The 24,185-nt window shown below is 42.8% G+C and overlaps 1 protein-coding gene across 1 annotated transcript in view; it reads right to left on the reverse strand.

The window, feature by feature from the left end:
- Positions 1 to 24,185, reverse strand: part of LOC311141373 (polypeptide N-acetylgalactosaminyltransferase 9-like) — a gene marked incomplete at both ends in the record, with an annotated part of 91,461 nt that overhangs the window by 19,026 nt on the left and 48,250 nt on the right. The window contains 2 exons of the mRNA XM_084176675.1: positions 952 to 1,089; positions 2,994 to 3,179. Of these exons, the coding sequence (XP_084032801.1) occupies positions 952 to 1,089; positions 2,994 to 3,179 (324 nt within the window). The remainder of the gene's footprint in view (positions 1 to 951; positions 1,090 to 2,993; positions 3,180 to 24,185) is intronic.

A 24,185-nucleotide genomic window follows, 5' to 3' on the forward strand; every position in this document is an offset into this window, starting at 1 on the left:
TTCAGCTGCTGCGCTATGGCAACACATGGTGACTGTTCCAAGACTTGTCGCAGAATTGAAATAGTGGCACCTAAATGGGCACTGCTTTGAGGAATCCATTTACAAGAAGCTGTGCTAGGAGCATTCATGGGGCCAGGGCCACCAACATCGTGCTGCTTGATGAAGTTGCGGCCTATTTTAATTCTGATATATGCCGACGATATACTTGAAATGCTTATTGATTTTCTCCCCCGACTCTGATGTCGAAATCAATAAGTTAAAGGCTTGTATTTTATTTTACAATGATTCCGAATTGTCTGTCTGACTTCTTGCGCTCAATTTCTCATCCTGTCATAATCTTTTCCGCTGTGCAGGGTTGTGCAGCTGAGCCCAAACAATCAAGTCGGCATCAAAAGCAAATAAGTGTGTAATTAATACTCTTGCATCTAATTTTGTAGCAGCGCAGCGTTTCTGTGGAAACATGATACCTTTACCTTTCGATGACATGTAATCTTTGAAATGCAGAAGCGGTGAAATACAATGTCAATGGTAGATTGATTGAGTATACAGTATGTAAACATAGCTTGCGTAGTACTGTACGTGACATTAAAGAAAACACTGCTTCTTCTTATATGGAAGCTCTTCTATGCAAATACAGAGAAAAAATAACAAAGCACACCCTGCAATCACTGCAAGAGACAAGTGCGTGCCAAATAATTTAACAAATTATCAAGAATTTGTGGGTTTGCAAATTAACTAATTTGAAATGTGTATTATTTGTTGAACGTGTCTTCAAATACATAGTAGGCTGCAGGTATTCCACTCAAATCTTTTTTATTTTTTATTGTGTCATTGAAAGTGAAAATGTAATCAGGTATTCCACTACATACAGTATAGGTATTCTACTCAAAACATGCTTTTGTTTTTGTATCGCTATCATTGATAGGGAATAGTGAACAGTGAATGTCTCACCTCCCCATATGTGATGGTGTTGTTGTAGATGCGCATCTCTGGGTAGACATTCTCCAGGTACCAACTGAAGCTCTGACACTGCAGCCTCTTCCTCAGTGCTACCCGCTCAGACACGTCCCCATAGTCAACCCCAGGGTTCTGGTAGCAACGGGAAAAATAAATCACATTTAACATTTATCCAGGAGGCTATTACTTATTATCTACTTCGCTAAGCAACATGTGACTACACTTGTTGTAGATTGAATAGAAAAATGGAGGCCTCGAAAGACTGCTGGAGGGAGGAAGGGTGGAAAAAAGGAAAAGAAAAGAGAGAGCCTGAGAGTGGAATAGTGTATTTGGTTTAGAGATGGATGGATGGTGGCCTTTCATGTGGGACCCTCATTGTTCTTTCATTAGACATGATAGTATGCTGTGCAAATTCTAATCAGCTGCTTAATTATGAGTGCTCACGGCCCTGCCGTGCCGGCCGGTGTTGTGCGTTGAGGTGGCTTCCCAGATTTATGTGGAAAATGCCTAATAACTGCTCTGCTCTGCTCTGAGCTCTGCACTGTGTCCTGGCCTGTACATCAGAAATGCACTGCCTCATTAAAAGACACACTGACTGTTTCTAAACCTTAAGCAAACTTCTCTTTAAAAAGCTCCCTTTTCCTTCTCTACAGCCAGCCATGGGTATTAACCATATTTTCATATATGTGAATAATGCCATTGTCCTCTGTCTTTCTAATTAGCTGTAACATTAGGCTAACAGATGCATTCCTTTTGGGAGATGTTATTTGGACTACATGATGGTGGTAACCACAGTGAATCATAGACCCTGCCCTCTTAGCAGAGTAACCAATAACCAATTATTCTGTGTGTGTGGTGGAGGGAATGGGAGATGGATTAGTTATAACATTATACGTTTTGTACAGTACATAAAATAACTTCAGCGCCATGGGACAGAGGGGTAATAGAGCACCATGCCACTGGGATTGTAATTACATTGGACCAAGAATGTTATGCGATGAGCTAGTTTGTCTATAGGGTGCTGTCTTAGTTACTGTCGGAGGCCTTCAATCAGTAGGCTGCTCCTCCTGCATTCATTCATTGTACCTCTCCCTTCTTCTCCCTAGCTTTCTGTCACATTTACAGAGGCATTGGCCACCCTAGGGTCGTTACCTTAATGTGCTCCTGTGCAGGAGGCCTTGTTTGAGTGAAACAGAATCCAAAGCTTGTTTCTCCTGACAATAATGTTTTGAAAAACATACAATTACTACCAGGCTGTGTTTTAAAGCATTGTCACCCGCCCCCTGTGACACATAGATAATTTGCAGTACAGCAATTAGTGTTCTCCATTAAGCTGTTTTTTATTTATTATTGAAAATTATTATTTTCCAAGCCCATTTCAATGGCTCTTGAAAGCAATTACGTCTAAACTGATATGTATGAAAGTGTACTCTGATTAAATGAAAGGCCCCCTCATTCATTTGATTTCAGCTCTCTGCTACGCTCCGCTCCACCACTCAGAGCCAGACGTCGTCGTTCAGATCTCACTGAGCTGCTCTGAAAGTTGAGTGGGATGAAATCTGAATTCTGAATTTCCATTGAGGCATAGCTGTCTCTCTACATGATGCTGGTCTGAATGAACAAGTGGTGAGAATGGATGGATGGATGGGTGGGTAAAAGAGCAGACAGACCCATGTGACCATCTGTGTTCAAACTGGGTCTCCTGTGCGCCATAATACTGTGTTAGCCTGCTGAGCTAAAGTTTAGGTATTAGCTAACACAAGTCTTCAGGTCTTAGGCAAGGTTATTCACGAGCTTGGTTCACCAAACCACCTCTATTACACTCATGGAAATAAGCCCTGTCTTATCATAGAATGTCATTCTATTTCTACCATCAATAGAAATAAGTCCTGTCTTGTCATAGAATGTCATTCTATTTCTACCATCAATAGAAATAAGCCCTGTATTGTCATAGAATGTCATTATATTTCTATCATCACACTAGCCTTGACCTTGGCCGTATGTTTCCGGCGCTAACAGACTATGGCTACGCTCACATTCATGGGGATGTTCCAGGCCATGTACACGTGGGACTTGTACTCGTCCATCCAGACCTCGGCAGCCCGCAGGGCGTTCCTCTTGGCGTAGTAGTCAATGTCATTGTTGTACGGCTTCTTTGTCCGCTCGATGTGCGCCACTCTGGCGCAAGGCAGCACCTCCATGCTCCCCCCACACTGCCACACCTAGAGAGGAGACAGCAGAGAGGAGACAGCAGAGAGGAGACAGCAGAGGGAAGACAGCAGAGAGGAGACAGCAGAGAGGAGACAGCAGAGAGGAGACAGCAGAGAGAAGACAGCAGAGAGGAGACAGCAGAGAGGAGACAGCAGAGAGGAGACAGCAGAGAGGAGACAGCAGAGGGAAGACAGCAGAGAGGAGACAGCAGAGAGGAGACAGCAGAGAGGAGACAGCAGAGGGAAGACAGCAGAGAGGAGACAGCAGAGAGGAGACAGCAGAGAGGAGACAGCAGAGGGAAGACAGCAGAGAGGAGACAGCAGAGAGGAGACAGCAGAGGGAAGACAGCAGAGAGGAGACAGCAGAGAGGAGACAGCAGAGGGAAGACAGCAGAGAGGAGACAGCAGAGAGGAGACAGCAGAGAGGAGACAGCAGAGGGAAGACAGCAGAGAGGAGACAGCAGAGAGGAGACAGCAGAGAGGAGACAGCAGAGAGGAGACAGCAGAGAGGAGACAGCAAAGAGGAGACAGCAGAGAGGAGACAGCAGAGGGAAGACAGCAGAGAGGAGACAGCAGAGAGGAGACAGCAGAGAGGAGACAGCAGAGAGAAGACAGCAGAGAGGAGACAGCAGAGAGGAGACAGCAGAGAGGAGACAGCAGAGAGAAGACAGAGTCAAACCCTAGTCTAGAGGACCGTTTAATAGTTCAGACAGAGAAAACATTTGTATCTGCAGGACTTCCTGCTAGCTGTTATAGCTGCCTCCTTGTTTATCTTTTTACGAAGGAGGGTGTTTGCTTGATGCAGCAATTAGGTTCCACAGGCCATTATTTTCTGCTGAAGTGGGTGAAAACAGGCCTGATAAATGGGTCTGTATGGGAATGGCCCATAAATATGAGTGTCCCTAGAGAGTTTCCTGTGACACACAGTAACCCTGACACTGGATTGTGGCTGAATAGTGTCTGTGTGTGCATAAGGGGTAATACATAAAAATAGGTGGTAAATGCATGTCATCCTGGAGAAAAACGTCCATCACTGCAGAAAGTATTGACTGACTACGGGCCTGAAAAATGCAGTGACACTCAACTATGACCGACTCAATACTCAAGGAAGGAAAATAGTGGCAGAATCATCAGCAATGACTACGAGAATGAATTCTTCCAGGTTATTGGAAAACAATTCCAACCTAATGCTAACACTTGCCCAGACACAAAATTACAGCACAAAAAGGAAAGTCACAAGTAGAGAGAGAGAGAACTTAAATGAGAACATTTCCAACAGCAGAGCAGAAAGACAGAGAGGACATCATATGGTAATGTAGTCCTTCTGTCTTTTAAACTGCAGAGCCACCAGCACTCTGAGTCTCTTAATGACAATCTTCACAATCCAGAACAGATGTTCCAAACCATTAACATTCCACTGAACCCAACAGTTACCTCGTGCTCAGCAGAAGAGGACACAGATAACTGCCCGCATGCCGCAGAAAAATGCCCTGAAGAAACCAGGAGCTCCACCAGTCGAATTTAGAGTACCAAAATACAAATACGTTTTTGAATTACATACTGATGAGTCACCTCCCTAAGGTAAAAAACTAAATTTAGACTAGCATTGACATCACCATTGTTTTGGAGGGGGTAGTAAGGAAACTTTACATGATCGTTACTTACTGTAGGTGTACCACTAATGTTTCATATATTGTGTTAGCATGGACTTCCACTGTGCTCCTACTTTATGTCAAACATAAGGGGGTTTCATACCAAACTGCGTGCAATGACGCATGTTGGTCCACTGAGTGAGTGTGGGAATGAGGCAGAGCAGAGGGAATTGAGTCAGTAGGAGAAATGTCATTGCTCAGATTCAATTGATTGATGGATCCCTAGTCAGGATACATTGTGTCAAAAGTTTGTTCTCCACCCTTTTTGATGGACAGGGCTGCATAACTGTAACCCATTGCATTCACTTGGGCCTTCCACTGACACAAAAAACAATGCTTGTATTGGAAAACATCCCATTTTAAGTGTATGACCCCAAAACGACTGCTGCTATGCAGAGCATATACTCCTCCATCTTTTCCCTAGCAGTTTGTGGCAGCTTATGTTGGAACTTCTTGTACTTCACCGCACATAACGCAGAGGTATTTGAGCGATTGTATTACAAGCACTATACTAATAGAGTATGCTGTGCTGAGTGCTAACAAAATGAGAAGTCAAATCAAGTATTCAAATAAACCAAATAAATTATTGCTGATCAGTGGGTCTGTGAAATTCATTGAGGAAAGATGTTGGAGCCGCTAAGCCACCAAGCCATATGGTACGGTGTGCCATGTTCATGGAAATTAAATACATCAAATATTAATCAAGTCACTGTTACCCAAATTTACATGTACAGTAACACTCAGATGTGTTTATGTGAGTGAGTGTTTAATTGAACGTTAATAAAGGCATTCATAGCATGAATACATTTGTCTTCTGATCCATTCCCTAGCTATGAAGCCATTTGCCCTCCTCCATCTCACACCCTCAATGGTTGCATTTGACTCAACCAACCTCCATAATGACCCAGATTGGCTGCAAACAGCAGTGAAGTGTGGAGTGACCCTGGACTAAGAAATCAATCAGCGCTATTACCATAACTTGACCAATAGCACCTTCATGGCTACAACATTCAAACGACTTGCTTTCATTGTGCATCTGTGGATGACATTGCATTCACTAATAGATGACTTATTATTTTACTGATCAATGGTTAGGTTTCAAATAACAAACAAAGACTTAATCAAATAAACACAGACTCATCTTCAATGCTGTCTCTACTAAATCACAAGCGCTTAACTGATGAACATGCAGTGGTAATACACTATTGACACTTCTCTTCCTTTATCACTTTTATACAACAGGTTACCAACATATTCAAATACTGATTGACATATTTTCATTAAAAACGTTATTTTTATTTATTTATTCATTCTATTTCATCCTTCCACAAGATATAGTCCCGACACAAATCTAGGGTTGCTACCCAAGCCGGCTGGTCGTTCGTTCTATCGGTTCGGTTGCCAGAGACGCTACCCAGTCGTTGTCTTTTTGTTCTATATCTATGGATGCGACCCAGTCATTCGTTCTAAATGTTCCATTGCTATACTGGCTGGCAACATTCTTATCCCTTGCTTGCTAGCTAGCCAACTATGGCTAATTTACAGTCACGTCAAAAAGTGCAGCCAGAATAACAGCAAAGTAGCTGCATTTGCATTTGTTTAAGCTGTTTTCTAGTGACATTTATTTGGATACATCCATAACAATGAGCTAATGAGGTGCGATTTCGCCTGGCATAGAAAATGTGTTCACTCGTCAGGACACTGGTGTTCAGAGGAGCTCGCCAACAACACAGCTAACACAATCACTTCAAACTGAAGCGGGAATGACTGCAAACTAGCTGCACTTCGTTTCGAAGAGTAAATAGGCATTTTAACGTCATAAATTTAGTCGGTGGTAACTTGTGGAATAGAACTTGCTGGAATGCGGTTTCAACTAATCAGCATTCAGGATTAGAACCCCCCGTTGTATAAACTTGTATATACTCTATGCTGTTCAGAATGGATAAAAAAACAAGGGTTGTGTGTGTGATTACAGTGCTTGGTTACTAGAATACACCCTTCCTTGCACTAAAAGTAAATTGAAGATCAATATCTTTCAGCCATGATTTCCAGTGTCAGACACACGATAACTAACTAACTGCAATCTGGAGCCAGTCTTGTGAAAGGCATCAGGCAGTATAGACTTCCTGTACTCTCTTAGTGACGAGAGAGAAGAAGAACCACACTGAGATAAAGCAGAGTATGTTTGACTACCACTGCTCAAATAGAGTGTAATATTACATGTTTGGACATGCAGTGGGTAGTCGTATATCAGAAAGTTGATAAAACAGTTAGCTAGCGGAAGTAGAACACAGGGACTTCAATTAGCTGCACAATTTCAATCCACTCTCCACCATTAACTTTGATGTTTTATCTCAAATAGCCTGAACTATATCTGGTAATGAGTGGTGTTGTTTGTCATTATATTCTCTACCCCTCCTCCTCCATTCTCAGTCAATGTGCACACCAGAGTTATAGCTGGATCATAGCAGGGATTTGCCAGATAAACGCTGTATCTTTAGTCTGCACAGAAATCATCACCCTCTTGCCTATCAGCTTCAACAAGAAACTCCTAGCTAGGCCTCTGTTACAGTCAGTACATTTTCAATGTGTAATTTTAAACTGCGTAGGATAGCATTGGGTGATTGCAGAGATGGATCTGCACAGGTAATGCTTGTTTACTTACGGGAGAATCAAGTGTGTCAGAGTGGGTGTATCAAATCAAATCCAATTTTATTTGTCACATGCGCCGAATACAAATGGTGTAGACTTTACCGTGAAATGCTTGCTTACGAGCCCTTCCCAACGATGCAGAGTAAAATAAATAAATAGTAACACAAGAGGAATACAATTAAATACACAAGAATGAAGCTATATCCTATACAGGGAGTACCAGTACCAGATCAATGTGCAGAGGTACGAGATATTTGAGGTATATATGTACTGTACATGAAGGCAGGGTAAAGTGACTAGACATCAGGATAGATAATAATAAGAGTAAAATAAGGAACAGAGTAGCAGCAACAAATAATGAGTGAAAAAGTGTGTGTCTGTGAGTGTGCGTGTGTGTATTGTTCATGATGGTGTGTGTGTTGTGTCGGTATGCGTCCATTTGGGACGTGTGGTTTTAACAGTGTGTGTTTATCTAAAATTGTCCTTTCTGTCTATTCTTGTAATCAGTCTAAATGACATTGAAAAAGCCTAATCAGATCAGACTAGACAAATCCTCTATGACAGGGTAGGTTTGGGAAAAATTGATTAAATAGATAACAGACATCACAGAACATGAAGTCTGAGGAGAGTCAGGTCAGTTCCCTTTTTAAAACACACAAAATCATCAGTGATAATGTGTCCTTTGCAGCATAAGAGATAGAGAGAGTGTTAGTCAATCAGAGCGAGAACAGGTGGCGTGCAGCAGGCCAGTACCAGGCAGAGGAAGGAGCAGACTGCTGGCTTCTCATGTATGTCACGTCTGTTCCAGGAACTCGTATGACGCTGCTGCCACTCTCTCATGTCTTTGGAGGTCTCAGCCAGGGCATTAGCAAAACAAATCAGATCTAACGCCTTTTTTCGCTGGACACAAAAGGCATAATGATGATGTGATGATTGGACCAGGGCTACTTGGAAAACCCATTTATGCCATGCTGAGAGGGCCTCGCCAGCACAGCTTGCGCCTGATCTCCTCAAATAGCCAATAATTGATCTGTATGTGCATCATCTGGCCTGTCAAGTCACGTTAAAAAGTGTTTTGTACCAGCAGTAATCAAGTTTCTCACTACCACAGTAAAATAACATTTATCTCAAAGATATTAAGTACAGTTGGTGTCTTGCCCTGATATATGGTTGTTGATTCATATGGCATCATAGGAGTCAACAGCTATGCATCAGAGCAAGTTGGTGACCAACACAGAAGTATCATACACACACATTACCTTTTCACCTCTGAATAGATTAGGAAATAAGCATCTTTAAGTATCTTACTATGGTTTCATCTGAATATATAGTGAAGTCTGCTTTGCATAAATGCCTCTTTAAAAGCAGGAGAGAGATCATTAAGAGGCATCACCTAACATAGGAGACTGTTTACTTTGATGTAGAGGTAATTTAATTGCTAATATAATTGCCAATGTGTGGCGTTAGTTAATTGGCGCAGGACCATTTCGGTGAGCTAAGCCCTAGAGGGATGCAGGAAACTGTAAAAAACATAAAAACTATTAACAGCAGTAAACAGAATTGGAAACAGCACCATTCCACAGTATCACTACTAACCCAGCATATAGGAGAATCTAAGGTCTACATAAGGTTCTGTTACTCAGAGGATCTCTTACATTAGTGTTCTTCAAACTTTCTTTCCCAATGTACTTTATTTCATGAACACTGCTACTCAGAGTCTGTAGCGAAAGTAACATTGACATCTAATCCCTCTAATCTACCAGAAGTCATGAAGTAAGGAGACAAGGAAAGGAAAGGAGACAAGGAGAGGAGACAAGGTTGGAACATTCAGCACTGGGACTTAGTCGGAGATCATCAGAATGTTGCCTGAGGTCCTGCTGACTTCATTTTCTGCCTCATCTTGCTTGGCAGCTGTCTAATTTGACAAAACATTACATATCTTATAAGGCCTTATTTTGAGGCCCAGCTTTACCTTAATTCAGTGGCCTGAAACTTGTGATTTAAAGGCCACATCAGGCCTGCAAGTAGGGTTGGAAAATTCCCAGATTTCCAGGAATCTTCCAACCGGGATTTTATAACCCTACCTGCAAGTCACATTATGTTGGCTTGCAAAGTGATGTTGAAAAATTTGTTTTGATGTGACATTTCGTTTTGAGTCAGTACCACAAACATTTTAAATAATAATGATTTTTCATTGACTTAGTAGAAGTATTTGAGTAAAAATGCATTGGGGTTTACAGTGTAACTACTGTGCCGAGCCGTGTCGGTCCCTTCCAGTAAATGTAGGAGCTGCCTGGAGGGTCACAGAGAGTTTAGCTCCAATATTTATTGGTCATATTGTAAGCATGGATGGCTGAGCTAAGGACAATGGACCCAGGCATGACCCCAGCGGACCTCTGATTACTATAAACTCCATGTTGTGTATGTCTGTTATTCAGAGAGCAGTGGGGACTGGAGGGCATTTGCCAAAAGAAAAACATACATTTTCCATAACTACTTCACTGACAGTCAACTCTAAATGTACTGTAAAATGACCCTGTTCTGCAAATTGCACACCTTTTGAGAATAGTAATCATGTATACATACTTTATATACAGTATGTATGTGTACATAAAGGGAGGTTTGCCATAAGCCATACGATTATGAAAATCTATACTTTAGGCTTAGCTAATGGCCTTCTCCCATTGACAATCACACAAAGCACATAATTGACATTTCTGAGTTATAGCACTTGATACATTCAAAAATCTATTCAGCTCTCCCCACTCTCACATACAGCAAATGTATCCAATTAGCATAATCAAAGGTCTGGTAACAGTCAAGCTTCTCAAAGACAGCGGCTCCTAAACCCTTTTTGCCTTGTGATATACAGTACTAGCTACAATGCCTACAATCTTTTGAATATTCTTGTGACCTTTCAAATAAATGAAACCAATTATTCTAGCTTTAACTCAGTTTTACTTCTATATACTAATAATAATATAATAATATATGCCATTTAGCAGATGCTTTTATCCAAAGCGTCTTATGCGGAAATTAACACACTAACCCTGGCATTACAAACGCCATGCTCTACCATATGACACAAGGGGACTAGCCACGAGCCACCAGTGTCTCCTGACCCATAGTTGGGAGGGAGACACACTGACTGCCCTAAGCCACCAGTGTCTCCTGACCCATAGTTGGGGGGGAGACACACTGACTGCCCTAAGCCACCAGTGTCTCCTGACCCATAGTTGGGGGGGAGACACACTGACTGCCCTAAGCCACCAGTGTCTCCTGACCCATAGTTGGGGGGGAGACACACTGACTGCCCTAAGCCACCAGTGTCTCCTGACCCATAGTTGGGGGGGAGACACACTGACTGCCCTAAGCCACCAGTGTCTCCTGACCCATAGTTGGGAGGGAGACACGCTGACTGCCCTAAGCCACCAGTGTCTCCTGACCCATAGTTGGGGGGGAGACAGACTGACTGCCCTAAGCCACCAGTGTCTCCTGACCCATAGTTGGTGGGGAGACACACTGACTGCCCTAAGCCACCAGTGTCTCCTGACCCATAGTTGGGAGGGAGACACACTGACTACCCTAAGCCACCAGTGTCTCCTGACCCATAGTTGGGAGGGAGACACACTGACTGCCCTAAGCCACCAGTGTCTCCTGACCCATAGTTGGGAGGGAGACACACTGACTGCCCTAAGCCACCAGTGTCTCTTGACCCATAGTTGGGAGGGAGACACACTGACTGCCGTAAGAGTCCTCATTTCCATTTCTGCTGCAATTCTGGGACCAATTGTGTGTCAAGTTAGAGCGAAGCAACCAATGGATGAGGGAGGATTAAAGGGATTTGGATATGTTATCCCTTTTAAACAAAGCCAGGTGAATCCCTCAACAGTTTTATTGCCGGAGCCCTTACAGAGATTAACACTACAACACAGAACGGAAATATTCACAATTAAAAATAAGAAAGACATACTTCCATTTGTGAGCTATATGTTTGTGCTTAGTTGTGTCTTAGGAATGTGTGTCTCTGTCTCTGTTCTTAATTAAAATCTTCTAGAGTCTCTGCTCCCAGGAGAGATCTCTTCCTTTTAAAATAATATCTGAAGGATTTGCCCATTTCAAAGACATAGCAGGAAATCCTGACCACAAAGTGATATATTCTCCCATAAAGCTGTTTGGCTTTATAAAGTGAAATAAATATTCCTTTTTAGTTTTTTTGTGACTTTAAAGATTAATTCAATTTGAGAACTCCCACCGTGCAGTGTGGACACCTATAGCATTCAAAGCACTGATGTAATCACTCCACTGATGTAATCACATATACATCAATTGATTCAGTATGCGGATACCAAGAACAAAAAAAGGCATGATAGCATAAAATCTTTCCCTCAAAGCTTGAATAGTAGAATACTTAACATTTCCTCTATAACAGACAGACAGGGCCATACTAAAAAACTATGAGTGCTAAACCTTGGTTTGAGCACAATTCATTAGGCCTACACCCCTCAACTGGTAGTGTACACCTAACTGGTGTTTTTGTCAGCATCCATGTTACACGCTACATGTTACACACATCCATGTTACACGCTACATGTTACACACATCCATGTTACACGCTACATGTTACACACATCCATGTTACACACCGTGGTTAACACATTCAGAACTAGTCAGACCATTGTCTCTAAGCTGTTAAGAATGACCAGGCAGCATCATCATAATGTGTTGCAATGCAAAGACAGTTTGTCTATACCACCCCTCCCAACGGGCTGTCCTATGAGATGAGTGATGTTTCAAAGCAGAATGAACTGAAGGTCTCTCTCTCTCTCTCATACCCAAAATGCATAGTTCAAATCAGGATGTCTCTGTGATGTGATGCAGCGCTTTCAACTCTACTGTCAAAACGTGCAAAGCAATTCAATCCCCTGCCTTCTCATCAGCAGTCCCCTTAATTTTAGTGAGTTTGTCTGGCATACCAGTGCGTTCCTCAGTACCAAAGTGTTTTATTTTTTGTTACAATAGATTAGCTGTCAAAATCATTTCCATCTTGTCAAACACATCTAACACCATCAAACACCCCCCCCCCCCAATTAAACTAACAAATAAAAAATAAAATCTATAATGAGAAGGATGATCCAATTTCAAGTCTGTGCTTTCAAAGTTTATTTAAGTAATTTTGGCGACTTCAGACAGAGTTGGATGGTTAATTAGCTTCACTCTGAAAACAGAGGGTTATGAAATTAACAATACGTCTTAAAGGATCTTAATTGCATCGTCAATGTGTGTTTAAAGATAGGTGCAAGTGCAGTCACACTTGAAAGAGGCCTTTAATGAAGTTTATGACTCATGTGGATAATAAGTGGCTGACAAGTTCTGCCTAATTGCTACTCCCTCTGGCCCTGAATGGGAAAAACTCTCTCTCTGGCTGTCGAGTGCTACAGTATGTATTGAGACCCACATAACCTTGTCAATCTCCAAAAGGCATTCAGGGATTTCAAATACTTGAAAATAAGCTGCATGGGCTATTGTTAGGGAATAATTGTGCTTTTCAAAACGTGACCTGTTTAAACATTTAGTGGCAGATTTCTGGTACAGCACCATACCTTATAAAACAATAGAAACCCAGTCCAATTATATGTGCGCACAGACACTGTCAGCAGGTGCTGTAGGTGGGTGTGGTGCAGGAATCAGGCGCAGGACGCAGAAACTTAGTCCAAAAGACTTTAGTGAACAATCACTCATAGCATGAGCCAAAAAGCCTGGAGGCGAGAAAGTACGCACACAGGCGTAAAACAAAATGCGCACTAACATGTGCGAGAACCCTCCCAAACAGAGGAGGAAAACAACGAAGCACAGACAACCAACAGAAGCGCAATCACACACAACACATGACAAACACAACGAGAACTTATAGGACAACAAATGAACGCTAAACGATAACAGGTGTACCACATCTAGACCAAACCAAACGAACATCGAAACATACAACGGTGGCAGCTAGTACTCCGGAGACGACGACCGCCGAAGCCTGCCCGAGCAAGGAAGAGAGGCAGCCTCGGCCGAAACCGTGACAGACACAAAATGTTTTAAAACAAATAATTAAATAGAGTAATATGAGATCTGTATGTAAAACATTTACATTTGACATTTTAGTAATTTAGTAATTTAGCAGATGCTCTTATCTAGAGCAACTTACAGTAAATGCATTACTCTTAAAATAGCTAGGTGAGACAATCACATATCACAGTCAAATATACAGGATACAAACATTCCTTTCCACCTAAACAATGGATAGGCCTATATAGCGTTTTGCAAAAAAACACGTTTTTTTTTTTTTAAATCTACGAATTAAAGATCTGAGAACAGTAATGTTTTACATACACATGAAGGTACCCATAAGCAATAATTTCTGATGAAAACACAAATGTGAAACATTTGTGGATATAGCGTTTTAGAAATAAACTCTTGATCTATTTATACTTATTTACTTCAATAATAACTTATACAACTGGGATAGCCAGATTGTAAACTTAAACCATTGAATGAATGGAGCATTAAAAGAGATCCCAAATTGTATTTTAAGAAAGCTCTATATATCTGTAGTTCCTATTCTTCTCTGTGTCCTCACTCCCATGACTAGTGATGAGGTAGTGAGGTAAAACCTACTGTAATGAAGCATAGAGTAAATACCTCTCAGTCCATTAAGCCCCAGCAGATTGATTCAGGCCCTCTAAATAATGTATGTATTGAAATGGTCTACCCATTGTTACCTTTACACTGTGCCTATTGATGAAAAACAGATCTTTCCTCCCACATATTCTCAGTTAAAGGACTATATTCATGTAATGGGGAGATGAGCCAGTAGAGGAGCGGAAAGGAGATGAAGAAATCCACATGAGAGATACAGAATATCTGTAGTCGATATTTGATATACGACACAGGCCAGGTCTCCTGTTGTACTGATATCTCACACAAATGTACATATTTCTCATCATCTATCTCCATCTTCTCCCATGAGTCTTCATGTCTGCCTTCAAACCGTGACGCAGTAGCCTAATGGTCAAATTCCCTAATGTAGTGGCTCAAATCAGTCCTATTCTTTTTGAAATGGTCTGTTTGTTTCAGTGGGCCCACATATGGTCAGCTGCTTTGTCATTTGCTGCCTGATGGACGTGGGCATGAGGGTGATTTAGCTAGCCGCGGATGGAACTGGAATGGCTGGTGACCACAGATGGCTGAGGCTTAATGTGGGTTCATAAGGACAGGGCTGACCTTTTCAAGATGACTCTCTCTTTGCTATGGATGTGGGGATATGGAGGAAAGCAAAGTAAAGCAAACACCACTGGAGAGAGATCCCCTCTCCTCTTCGGATATAATGATTTTGTACATACTTCCCAGTTTCTACTGCATTGTGATGGCACCGTCAACATCATAGAGATATGACACTATTTAATTATGTGGTCAGCATGAACTGTAGTTACACACTAAAAAATGATGGTTCATCAAGGGTTCTTTGGGAAGGGTAACTCCTGAGTGGCGCAGTGGTCTAAGGCACTGCATCGCAGTGCATACTGTGCCACTAGAGATCCTGGTTCGAATCCAGGCTCTGTCGCAGCCGGCCGCGACCGGGAGACCCATGGGGCGGCGCACAAGTCGTCCAGGGTAGGGGAGGGAATGGCTGGCAGGGATGTAGCTCAGTTGATAGAGCATGGCGTTTGCAACGCCAGGGTTGTGGGTTCGTTTCCCACGGGGGGCCAGTATAAAATAAAATAAAAAATGTGTTCACTAACTGTAAGTCGCTCTGGATAAGAGCGTCTGTTAAATGTAAGGGTGATGGTTTTATGTGGAAACATAATGACCAAGAAACCTTTGAGCTCTTCAATGGTTCTTTACAGTTCACAAAAGGGTTCCTTGCTCTTTTAGTGACAATTAAAATTTAGGGGAGGCGGCTCATTATAATATTTTGGGGCATGGTTTACGCACCACAGCTCTTTTTGTGCAACCGTGAGTGAGAGTGTCATTCCAGTTTATCTAATGTTTTGTGTTATGCAATTACACATCATACTATGGCGGGTGATGGTGTCTTGTGAAAGACTCACATACGGCTTTGTGTCAATTGAGAACGGTTCACTGACAGAATAATAACACCTATGGAATTTTAACTATGTAAAATGGCTGACCGGAATAAAAAACCCTGTATGGTTCTTCAAAATAATCTACAAAGACCATTTCAGATGTAAAGGTTCTATAAAGAACCATAAAAAGAGTTCTCTATAGCCCAAAAAAAGGTTGAAACCTGTTTTGGTGCTATATAGAACCTTTTTTAATGGTTATTTATAGAACCTTAAGAAAGAGTTCTTTATAGATGGGATGGGTTAGCTGACAACGTCACGAAAACGACGCGCACGCTTCAATGGGGCAGACATCTGCGTGTTGTTGTGATTCTGGATGTCCAGATAGCTACCAACAATGACAAGAAACTGCCATGTGGGGAATCGTAAATGACTCGTTTCAGCTAGTTTCATCTTGTTCTTGATACCATGTCTTGTTTTGAGGTGTTTTGACTGATTTCATGTCAATGTATTTATGTTTTCAATAAACATTGGAGATTAAATATAGTTTACATGTTGTCAACAATCTAAGCCAACCCCGTCTGTTTTACCCCGTGGTTGCGCACGCGTAGGTTTTCTTGCAGAACAACCAACCCATTTATAGCACCATTCAGTTTCCATTTAGAACCTTATGAGCATGGTTCTTTATTGAACCTTCAAAATAGGGTTCTATATAGCACCAAAAAGGGTTCCGCTATGGTTACAAGCCAAAGAACCCCTATCTGGTACTATTTTGTTTTTCTTGTGTGTGTGTGTGTGTGTAGTGTGAGAACATCTTGAAATGTGTAGCTAACAACTATGTACCACCACCACCACTGCATAATGAGTTGTGTTTTTTATAAAGTAAACTATCCTCTAACAATCCATTTGGCAGAGAGTTGGTCTCCCAGGCATAAAATGAGCATTTAGTTGTAAAAGGAACAAACAATTGTTGTTTGAGGCACAGTTGCCACAAACTAGCCACCGCATCTGAACACAACACTTCAAAGCAGTGAGTGTTTTACTTGAAAGCTTTGGCATTACCCAGGTTCAATAATGTACCAATCTTTGTCTGTTTTTTTTTAACTGCAGAAATGGCGGAAGTTTCAAGACACAACCTCACTACAATATGTTCACCTATAGAAAATAAGGCTGTCTTAGTTAAGGGCAGAGGTGTCAATTGGGTATGCCAGGGTATGGCAGTCACCATACCCTAGCTCAACACCAACAATTTTAAATAGGCTACTAAAATCATTCCAATCCCGATTAAAGGGCAAATACAGTTTAGCGGGATTAAAGGGCTGACTTTAAGGACGATGCAGACACCTGGGAGCGGCAGTGGTGTAAAGTACTTAAGTAAAAATACTTTAAAGTACTACTTAAGTCGTTTTCTGGGGTATCTGTACTTTACTATCTGTAAAATAATAAAACAAGAAAATTGTGCTGTCTGGTTTGCTTAATCTAAGGAATGTGAAATTATTTACTTTTGATACTTAAGTATATTTTAGCAATTACATTTACTTTTATACTTTAGTATATTTAAAACCAAATACTTTTAGACTTTTAATCAAGTACTATTTTACTGGGTGACTTTCACTTTTACTTGAGTAATTTTCTATTTATCTTTACTTTTACTCAAGTATGACAATTGGGTACTTCTCCACCACTGGGGAGTGGGAGGGAAGGCTGTTTGTATGGCTGGCTGGCTTTATGGAGAGCAGAGATCTGTATATAATGGCAAGATGCTCATGTCTCCGCCCTAACAATGTATACAAATAAGTGTCGAAAGGGAGTAGGCACGCCACTGGCTAGTCCCTGAAAAAGCATCTTGCCTCCGACTGGCAGCTGTAGTGTCTCCGGTCGAGAGAAGGGCGGGTGAGGGGTGGGTGGGCTGTGTAGGAAAACGGCACGTGAACGGCAGGAGCACGGCTGCCACTTGACAAAGCAGCCTATCGCGGGTGCCCAGTGAATGAGGCGATAGGCAAAAAAGCTGTCGCACGGCGCTCGACCACTCTGGAGGGACGCCGGCCTGCCGAGTGCTGACTGGGTGTGTTAGTAGAATGTTAAATCCTCTATTGACTGAGGTGAATGAAGCTACGGCAACAAGGTGATAATGGCTGGAGTAAATTTTGCTTGTTTTTGCTGTTCTCCAAATTGCATTTTAGAGTAAAAAAATGGTGTAGAAATTATGTAACTTTGCCATACCCTAGGTTTAGCTGAAATGAAGACCCTGTCCTGTGTGGGTTCCTTTGTCTACCCTTAAGTACCTGAAAATATCCAGCCAAACAACAAACCCTGAAAGTGAAGAGGCAGGAGTGTATCCTATCTTTTGGGTAGGAGAGGACCCAACTGAGTTGAGCGATCGATCCCCCTTTCTTCTATTTTGTGTTGATGTTTCTGGAGTTTTAATGAAGTTAATTCGCCATCAAACAGAAGCGAGATAATGACCATATGCCAGAGATGAACCAGAGCCCGTGTGGATACAGTAGATGGGCTTTCAGGAAACTAATTATTATAACTTTTCTTTTGTCAAATACATGTGAAAAATGCTTGAATATCACAGGAGAAGGGCCGTGGTGTGATCACTCACAGATGAGTTGAGAAAAAAACACATTACAAACCCTTTCTAGAAGATACCATCATGTGCAGTGTCACCCTGACCCCTAGATAGATATGTTATGTATGTATATACAGTGGGGAGAACAAGTATTTGATACACTGCCGATTTTGCAGGTTTTCCTACTTACAAAGCATGTAGTGGTCTGTAATTTTTATCATAGGTACACTTCAACTGTGAGAGACGGAATCTAAAACAAAAATCCAGAAAATCACATTGTATGATTTTTAAGTAATTAATTTGCATTTTATTGCATGACATAAGTATTTGATCACCTACCAACCAGTAAGAATTCTGGCTCTCACAGACCTGTTAGTTTTTCTTTAAGAAGCCCTCCTGTTCTCCACTCATTACCTGTATTAACTGCACCTGTTTGAACTCGTTACCTGTATAAAAGTCACCTGTCCACACACTCAATCAAACAGACTCCAACCTCTCCACAATGGCCAAGACCAGAGAGCTATGTAAAGACATCAGGGATAAAATTGTAGACCTGCACAAGGCTGGGATGGGCTAAAGGACAATAGGCAAGCACCTTGGTGAGAAGGCAACAACTGCTGGCGCAATTATTAGAAAATGGAAGAAGTTCAAGATGACGGTCAATCACCCTCGTTCTGGGGCTCCATGCAAGATCTCACCTCGTGGGACATCAATGATCATGAGGAAGGTGAGGGATCAGCCCAGAACTACACGGCAGGACCTGGTCAATGACCTGAAGAGAGCTGGGACCACAGTCTCAAAGAAAACCATTAGTAACACACTACGCCGTCATGGATTAAAATCCTGCAGCGCATGCAAGGTCCCCCTGCTCAAGCCAGTGCATGTCCAGGCCCGTCTGAAGTTTGCCAATGACCATCTGGATGATCCAGAGGAGGAAGGGGAGAAGGTCATGTGGTCTGATGAGACAAAAATAGAGCTTTTTGGTCTAAACTCCACTCGCCGTGTTTGGAGGAAGAAGAAGGATGAGCACAATCCCAAGAACACCATCCCAACCGTGAAGCATGGAGGTGGAAACATCATTCTTTGGGGATGCTTTTCTGCAAAGGGGACAGGACGACTGCACCATATTGAGGGGAGGATGGATGGGGCCATGTATCGCGAGATCTTGGCCAACAACCTCCTTCCCTCAGTAAGAGCATTGAAGATGGGTCGTGGCTGGGTTTTCCAGCATGACAACGACTCGAAACACACAGCCAGGGCAACTAAGGAGTGGCTCCGTAAGAAGCATCTCAAGGTCCTGGAGTGACCTAGCCAGTCTCCAGACCTGAACCCAATAGAAAATCTTTGGAGGGAGCTGAAAGTCCGTATTGCCCAGCGACAGCCCCGAAACCTGAAGGATCTGGAGAAGGTCTGTATGGAGGAGTGGGCCAAAATCCCTGCTGCAGTGTGTGCAAACCTGGTCAACACCAACAGGAAACATATGATCTCTGTAATTGCAAACAAAGGTTTCTGTACCAAATATTAAGTTCTGCTTTTCTGATGTATCAAATACTTATGTCATGCAATAAAATGCACATTAATTACTTAAAAATCATACAATGTGATTATCTGGATTTTTGTTTTAGATTCCGTCTCTCACAGTTGAAGTGTACCTATGATAAAAATGACAGACCTCTACATGCTTTGTAAGTAGGAAAACCTGCAAAATCGGCAGTGTATCAAATACTTGTTCTCCCCACTGTATGTATGTATACTGTAGCTACATATGCCTGAGGGGACTTGAAAATGAAGGACAGTGTTTTGGTCACATGAGATGCTGTATCAGCAAACAATAAGTGAGAGATGGAAAATGCATGACGCAATAAATGTGTATTGACACCTCTGGCAGAATTCATCATTTCTATTCCTTCTTGATATTTTTTTCTCTTTGCAAACTCAGCCTCATGTTAAGCAATATTTTCATCACTGACACCAGGGTATGGGTTTCAAATTATACTTATTTATAAGTCACAGTGAACTGCAGCAAAAATAAACTACTTTAACACTAATATTTTGGAAGAGCTGCAATGGCATCGAGAATCAACATAATTAAATATCATGGCTAAATTAACTCATTTGTACACATACAGTACTGGTATAAATGGGAAAACTGTGTTATCAAGAAACAGCTGAAACATTTCCTTTAACATCAATAGTCTATGTATCTTATTGTTTTACACATTGACTACCTCTCTCATATCTCTAATCCTGGTCTTCCTCTCTTTATGATTTCTCCCACATTTCCATGAAAGCCCCTCCTATTCCCTGTAGTGTAAATACATATATATACTGTACAGTGGAGGCTCCTCAGGGGAGGAAGGGGAGGACCATCATCCTCAGTGAATTTCATAAAAATATATATACTGAATATATTCACATCACCAAATAATTGATTAAAACACACTATTTTGCAATGAAGGTCTATAGTAGCCTCAACAGCACTCTGTAGGGTTGCACCATGGTGTAGCCGGAGGATAGCTGGTTTCCATCCTCCTCTGGGTACATTGACTTCAATACAAAACCTAGGAGGCTCATGGTTCTCACCGCCTTCCATAGACTTACACAGTAATTATGACAACTTCCGGAGGACGTCCTCCAACCTATCAGAGCTCTTGCAGCATGAACTGACATGTTGTTCACCCAATCAAAGGATCAGAGAATTAATCTAGTACTGAAAGCATAAGCTACAGATAGCTAGCACTGCAGTGCATAAAATGCGCTGAGTAGTTGACTCAAAGAGAGAGAAAGACAAATGGTAAATAGTTTTGAACAAATTAATAAACAAAATGAAGGAGAGGCAAGAGATATTGAGAGAGAAAGAGATAGCTATATTTAGCTGCATTTTTTTCACTTTCACTTAGCTAGCGAATGCAGCTAGCTAGTTTAGCCTATTCAAACACCCGGCTCAAACAGACAGGGATTCTATGTTAACTAGCTGGCTATGGCTATCCAACACTTTCAAGTCAAGGTAAGCTTTTGGTTTTATTAATGTATTGCCACCGGGGGCCCGCCGGTGTAACTGCTAAACTGCTTGCTTGACTGTATACTGTAATGGGTTTACTAATGCATTAGTTCTAGTAGCTATGTTGACTATGACATTACTAATATGCTAATATGGTGACAACGATGTAGGCTTGGAAAGGTTTTTTCGCCTTCAGACAGCTGATGTTTTTGTGCACTGAAGTCCACAAGGGAAGGGAAAAGGTGATAGGAGGAGAGCACATAGATGCGAGAAGGAATTACACAACAAACAAAATGTTCCTGTTGTTTGTATGTGGCTGCTTTGAAAGTGAACTGTGTTTGAGTGTGATCAGGGGTGTATTCATTCCGCCAATTCTGTTTAAAAACGTTTCTTAAACGGAAGCAAATGGAACGAAACGGGGATAAACATACCGGAATTTGTCCAATAGAAACTCTTGTTTGCAACTGTTGGACTAATGACTACACCTTAGATACGCTAGATGCAGGCAAGAGTGTGCAAGGTGGTATTGAATGTGTCACTGTCTGTCACCTTAGGTGTGATTGCACCTTGAGTGCGCTCTGGCGTTGTCAGATTGTCCATTCGTAAATTCAGAGCGTTTTGCTCCCGGACCATTCAGAGCACACACTGGATGCTCTGGCCAAGGAATAGGGTTGATCCGAGCTAGCATTCTGACCTCACAACAGCAGTCAAGGACCCAAGTTAACTGACTGAAGTTGGCTAGCTTACTAACTACTTCCAGACACAAATGAGAGAACAACTCACTCTGACCATTTTATTCACCCTAGCAGAGCTGGTTAGGCTGCTTTCATGTTATCTAGAGCGTTGACTGTAACTGTGCTGCTGGCAACAATGTAATTACGTATTTTTGCCGACGTTTACTGACACCCGTCACATTCAATGGTGTTGCATGTTATTCAATTAATCAGTTACCCCTTGATTACTCACATGTTTCTCTCGACCTGTGCATCTATACTGAACAAAAATATAAACGCAACATGCAACAATTTCAAAGATTTTACTGAGTTACAGTTCATATAAGGAAATCAGTCAATTTAAATAAATTCATTAGGCCATAATCTATGGATCTCACATGACTGGGAATACAGATATGCCTCCGTTGGTCACAGATACCTACAAAAAAAGTAGGGGTGTGGATCAGAAAACCAGTCAGGATCTGGTGTCACCACCCTTTGCCTCATGCAGCAATACACATCTCCTTTGCATAGAGTTGATCAGGCTGTTGATTGTGGCTTGTGAAATGTTGTCCCACTCCTCTTCAACGGCTGTGCGAAGTTGCTGGATATTGGCGAGAACTGGAACACGCTGTCGTACACGTCGCTCCAGAGCATCCCAAACATGCTCAATGGGTGATATGTCTGGTGAGTATGCAGGCCATGGAATAACTGGGACATTTTCAGCTTCCAGGAATTGTGTACAGATCCTTGCAACATTTGCATTATCATGCTGAAACATGAGGTGATGGCGGCGGAAGAATGGCAGAACAATGGGCCTCAGGATCTCGCATTCAAATTGCCATCGATAAAATGCAATTGTGTTCATTGTCCGTAGCTTATGCCTGCCCATATGATAACCCCACCACCACCATGGGGCACTCTGTTCACAACGTTGACATCAGCAAACCGCTCGCCCACATGATGAACATTCAATTCTCTGGCAACAGCTCTGGTGGACAATCCTGCAGTCAGCTGTCACGGTTCAGACAGACGACCAGAGGACCACAATTGCGTCACACCAGAAAGTTTATTAAACTTAAGGGAAAAGGGAAGTAGGGAGTGAATGAAGGCTCCAGGGGTAACAGGGATCCCGTCCAATGCGCTGGGTCTGTGCCCCCCCCAGTGGCAGCGATGCGTCCTATGAAGCCGGTGGTGGGTGGTCCAGAAGTCCTGGGGGGGGGAGACACAGACACAACAGGGCGGAATGAAACCAGGCAGCAGTACAGTTCAAGGGAAATCCAAAATACGTAGTAGCAAGGCAGAAGGCTGGTCAGAGTTACCGGGATTGAAGAGTAGTCAGGAGTCGTAATGGCAGAAGCAGGTCTGGATCTCCTGAGGCAGAAGAGAATCCAAAAAACAGGCAGGTCCGGGGTCACAAAACCAGGGTGAGCCAGAAGCGCGAGCAAACAGGTTCCGGGTGTGAGCTTTGCAGACGATCTGACACCGGAGAGCTGAAAGACAGGGCCTTAAATACTGGGAGAGGTAGTGGGTAATGCAGCGCAGCTGGCAGAGTAATTAGAGCAGAGCAGAGCAGGGACAGGTGGAGCTAGTTAGGCTGAGTAGAGAGAGTGGTGAGCAGAGTGGAAGAAAATTAAGGTGGTAACCCGGTGGAGTGAGAGGCCCATGACAGAACCCCCCCCCCAAGGGACGGCCCCAGAAGTCCCAAGAGCAACACCACGCCGGGCGGGAGGAGGGGAGCCGGAGGAGGGCTAGAACTCCTCCGAACGGTCCGAGTGAACGTCCTCATCCTCGGAGGAAGCCGGAGGGCCGTGGTCGGGAGATGGGACAGGTCCCGAGACAGGATCAGGCACAGGACAGGAAGCCGAGCGGGCCGGACGGTTAGGGACCCCTCTGGGGCGGCCCCTACGGATTGCAGGTTGATCAGGATGCCGTTGGTGGAAAGCGGTGATGAGAGTCCTATCCACAATCCGACTAGCTGGCACCCAGGTCCTTTCCTCAGGTCCATAGCCCTCCCAGTCAATGAGGTACTGGAGACCCCTACCCAAGCAGGCGGCGGACGGTGTAAACCAGACCACCATCGACGAGCCGTGGAGGAGGAGGACCAGGCGCAGCAGGGACCAGCGGACTCTCATGGATGGGCTTAATCTTAGACACATGGAAAGTGGGGTGCACCCTCAGGGAATTAGGCAGTTGGAGCCGGACAGCAGTTGGGCTAATCACTCTTATGATAGGGAATGGGCCAATGAACCGAGGTGCCAGCTTCTGCGACTCCACCCTGAGTGGCAGGTTCTTCGATGACAACCACACCCTTTGACCAACATGGTAGGTGGGAGCAGGAATTCTCCGACGG

This window comes from Coregonus lavaretus, assembly GCF_964263955.1.
Source record: "Coregonus lavaretus genome assembly, chromosome: 14".
NCBI lineage: Eukaryota > Metazoa > Chordata > Actinopteri > Salmoniformes > Salmonidae > Coregonus > Coregonus lavaretus.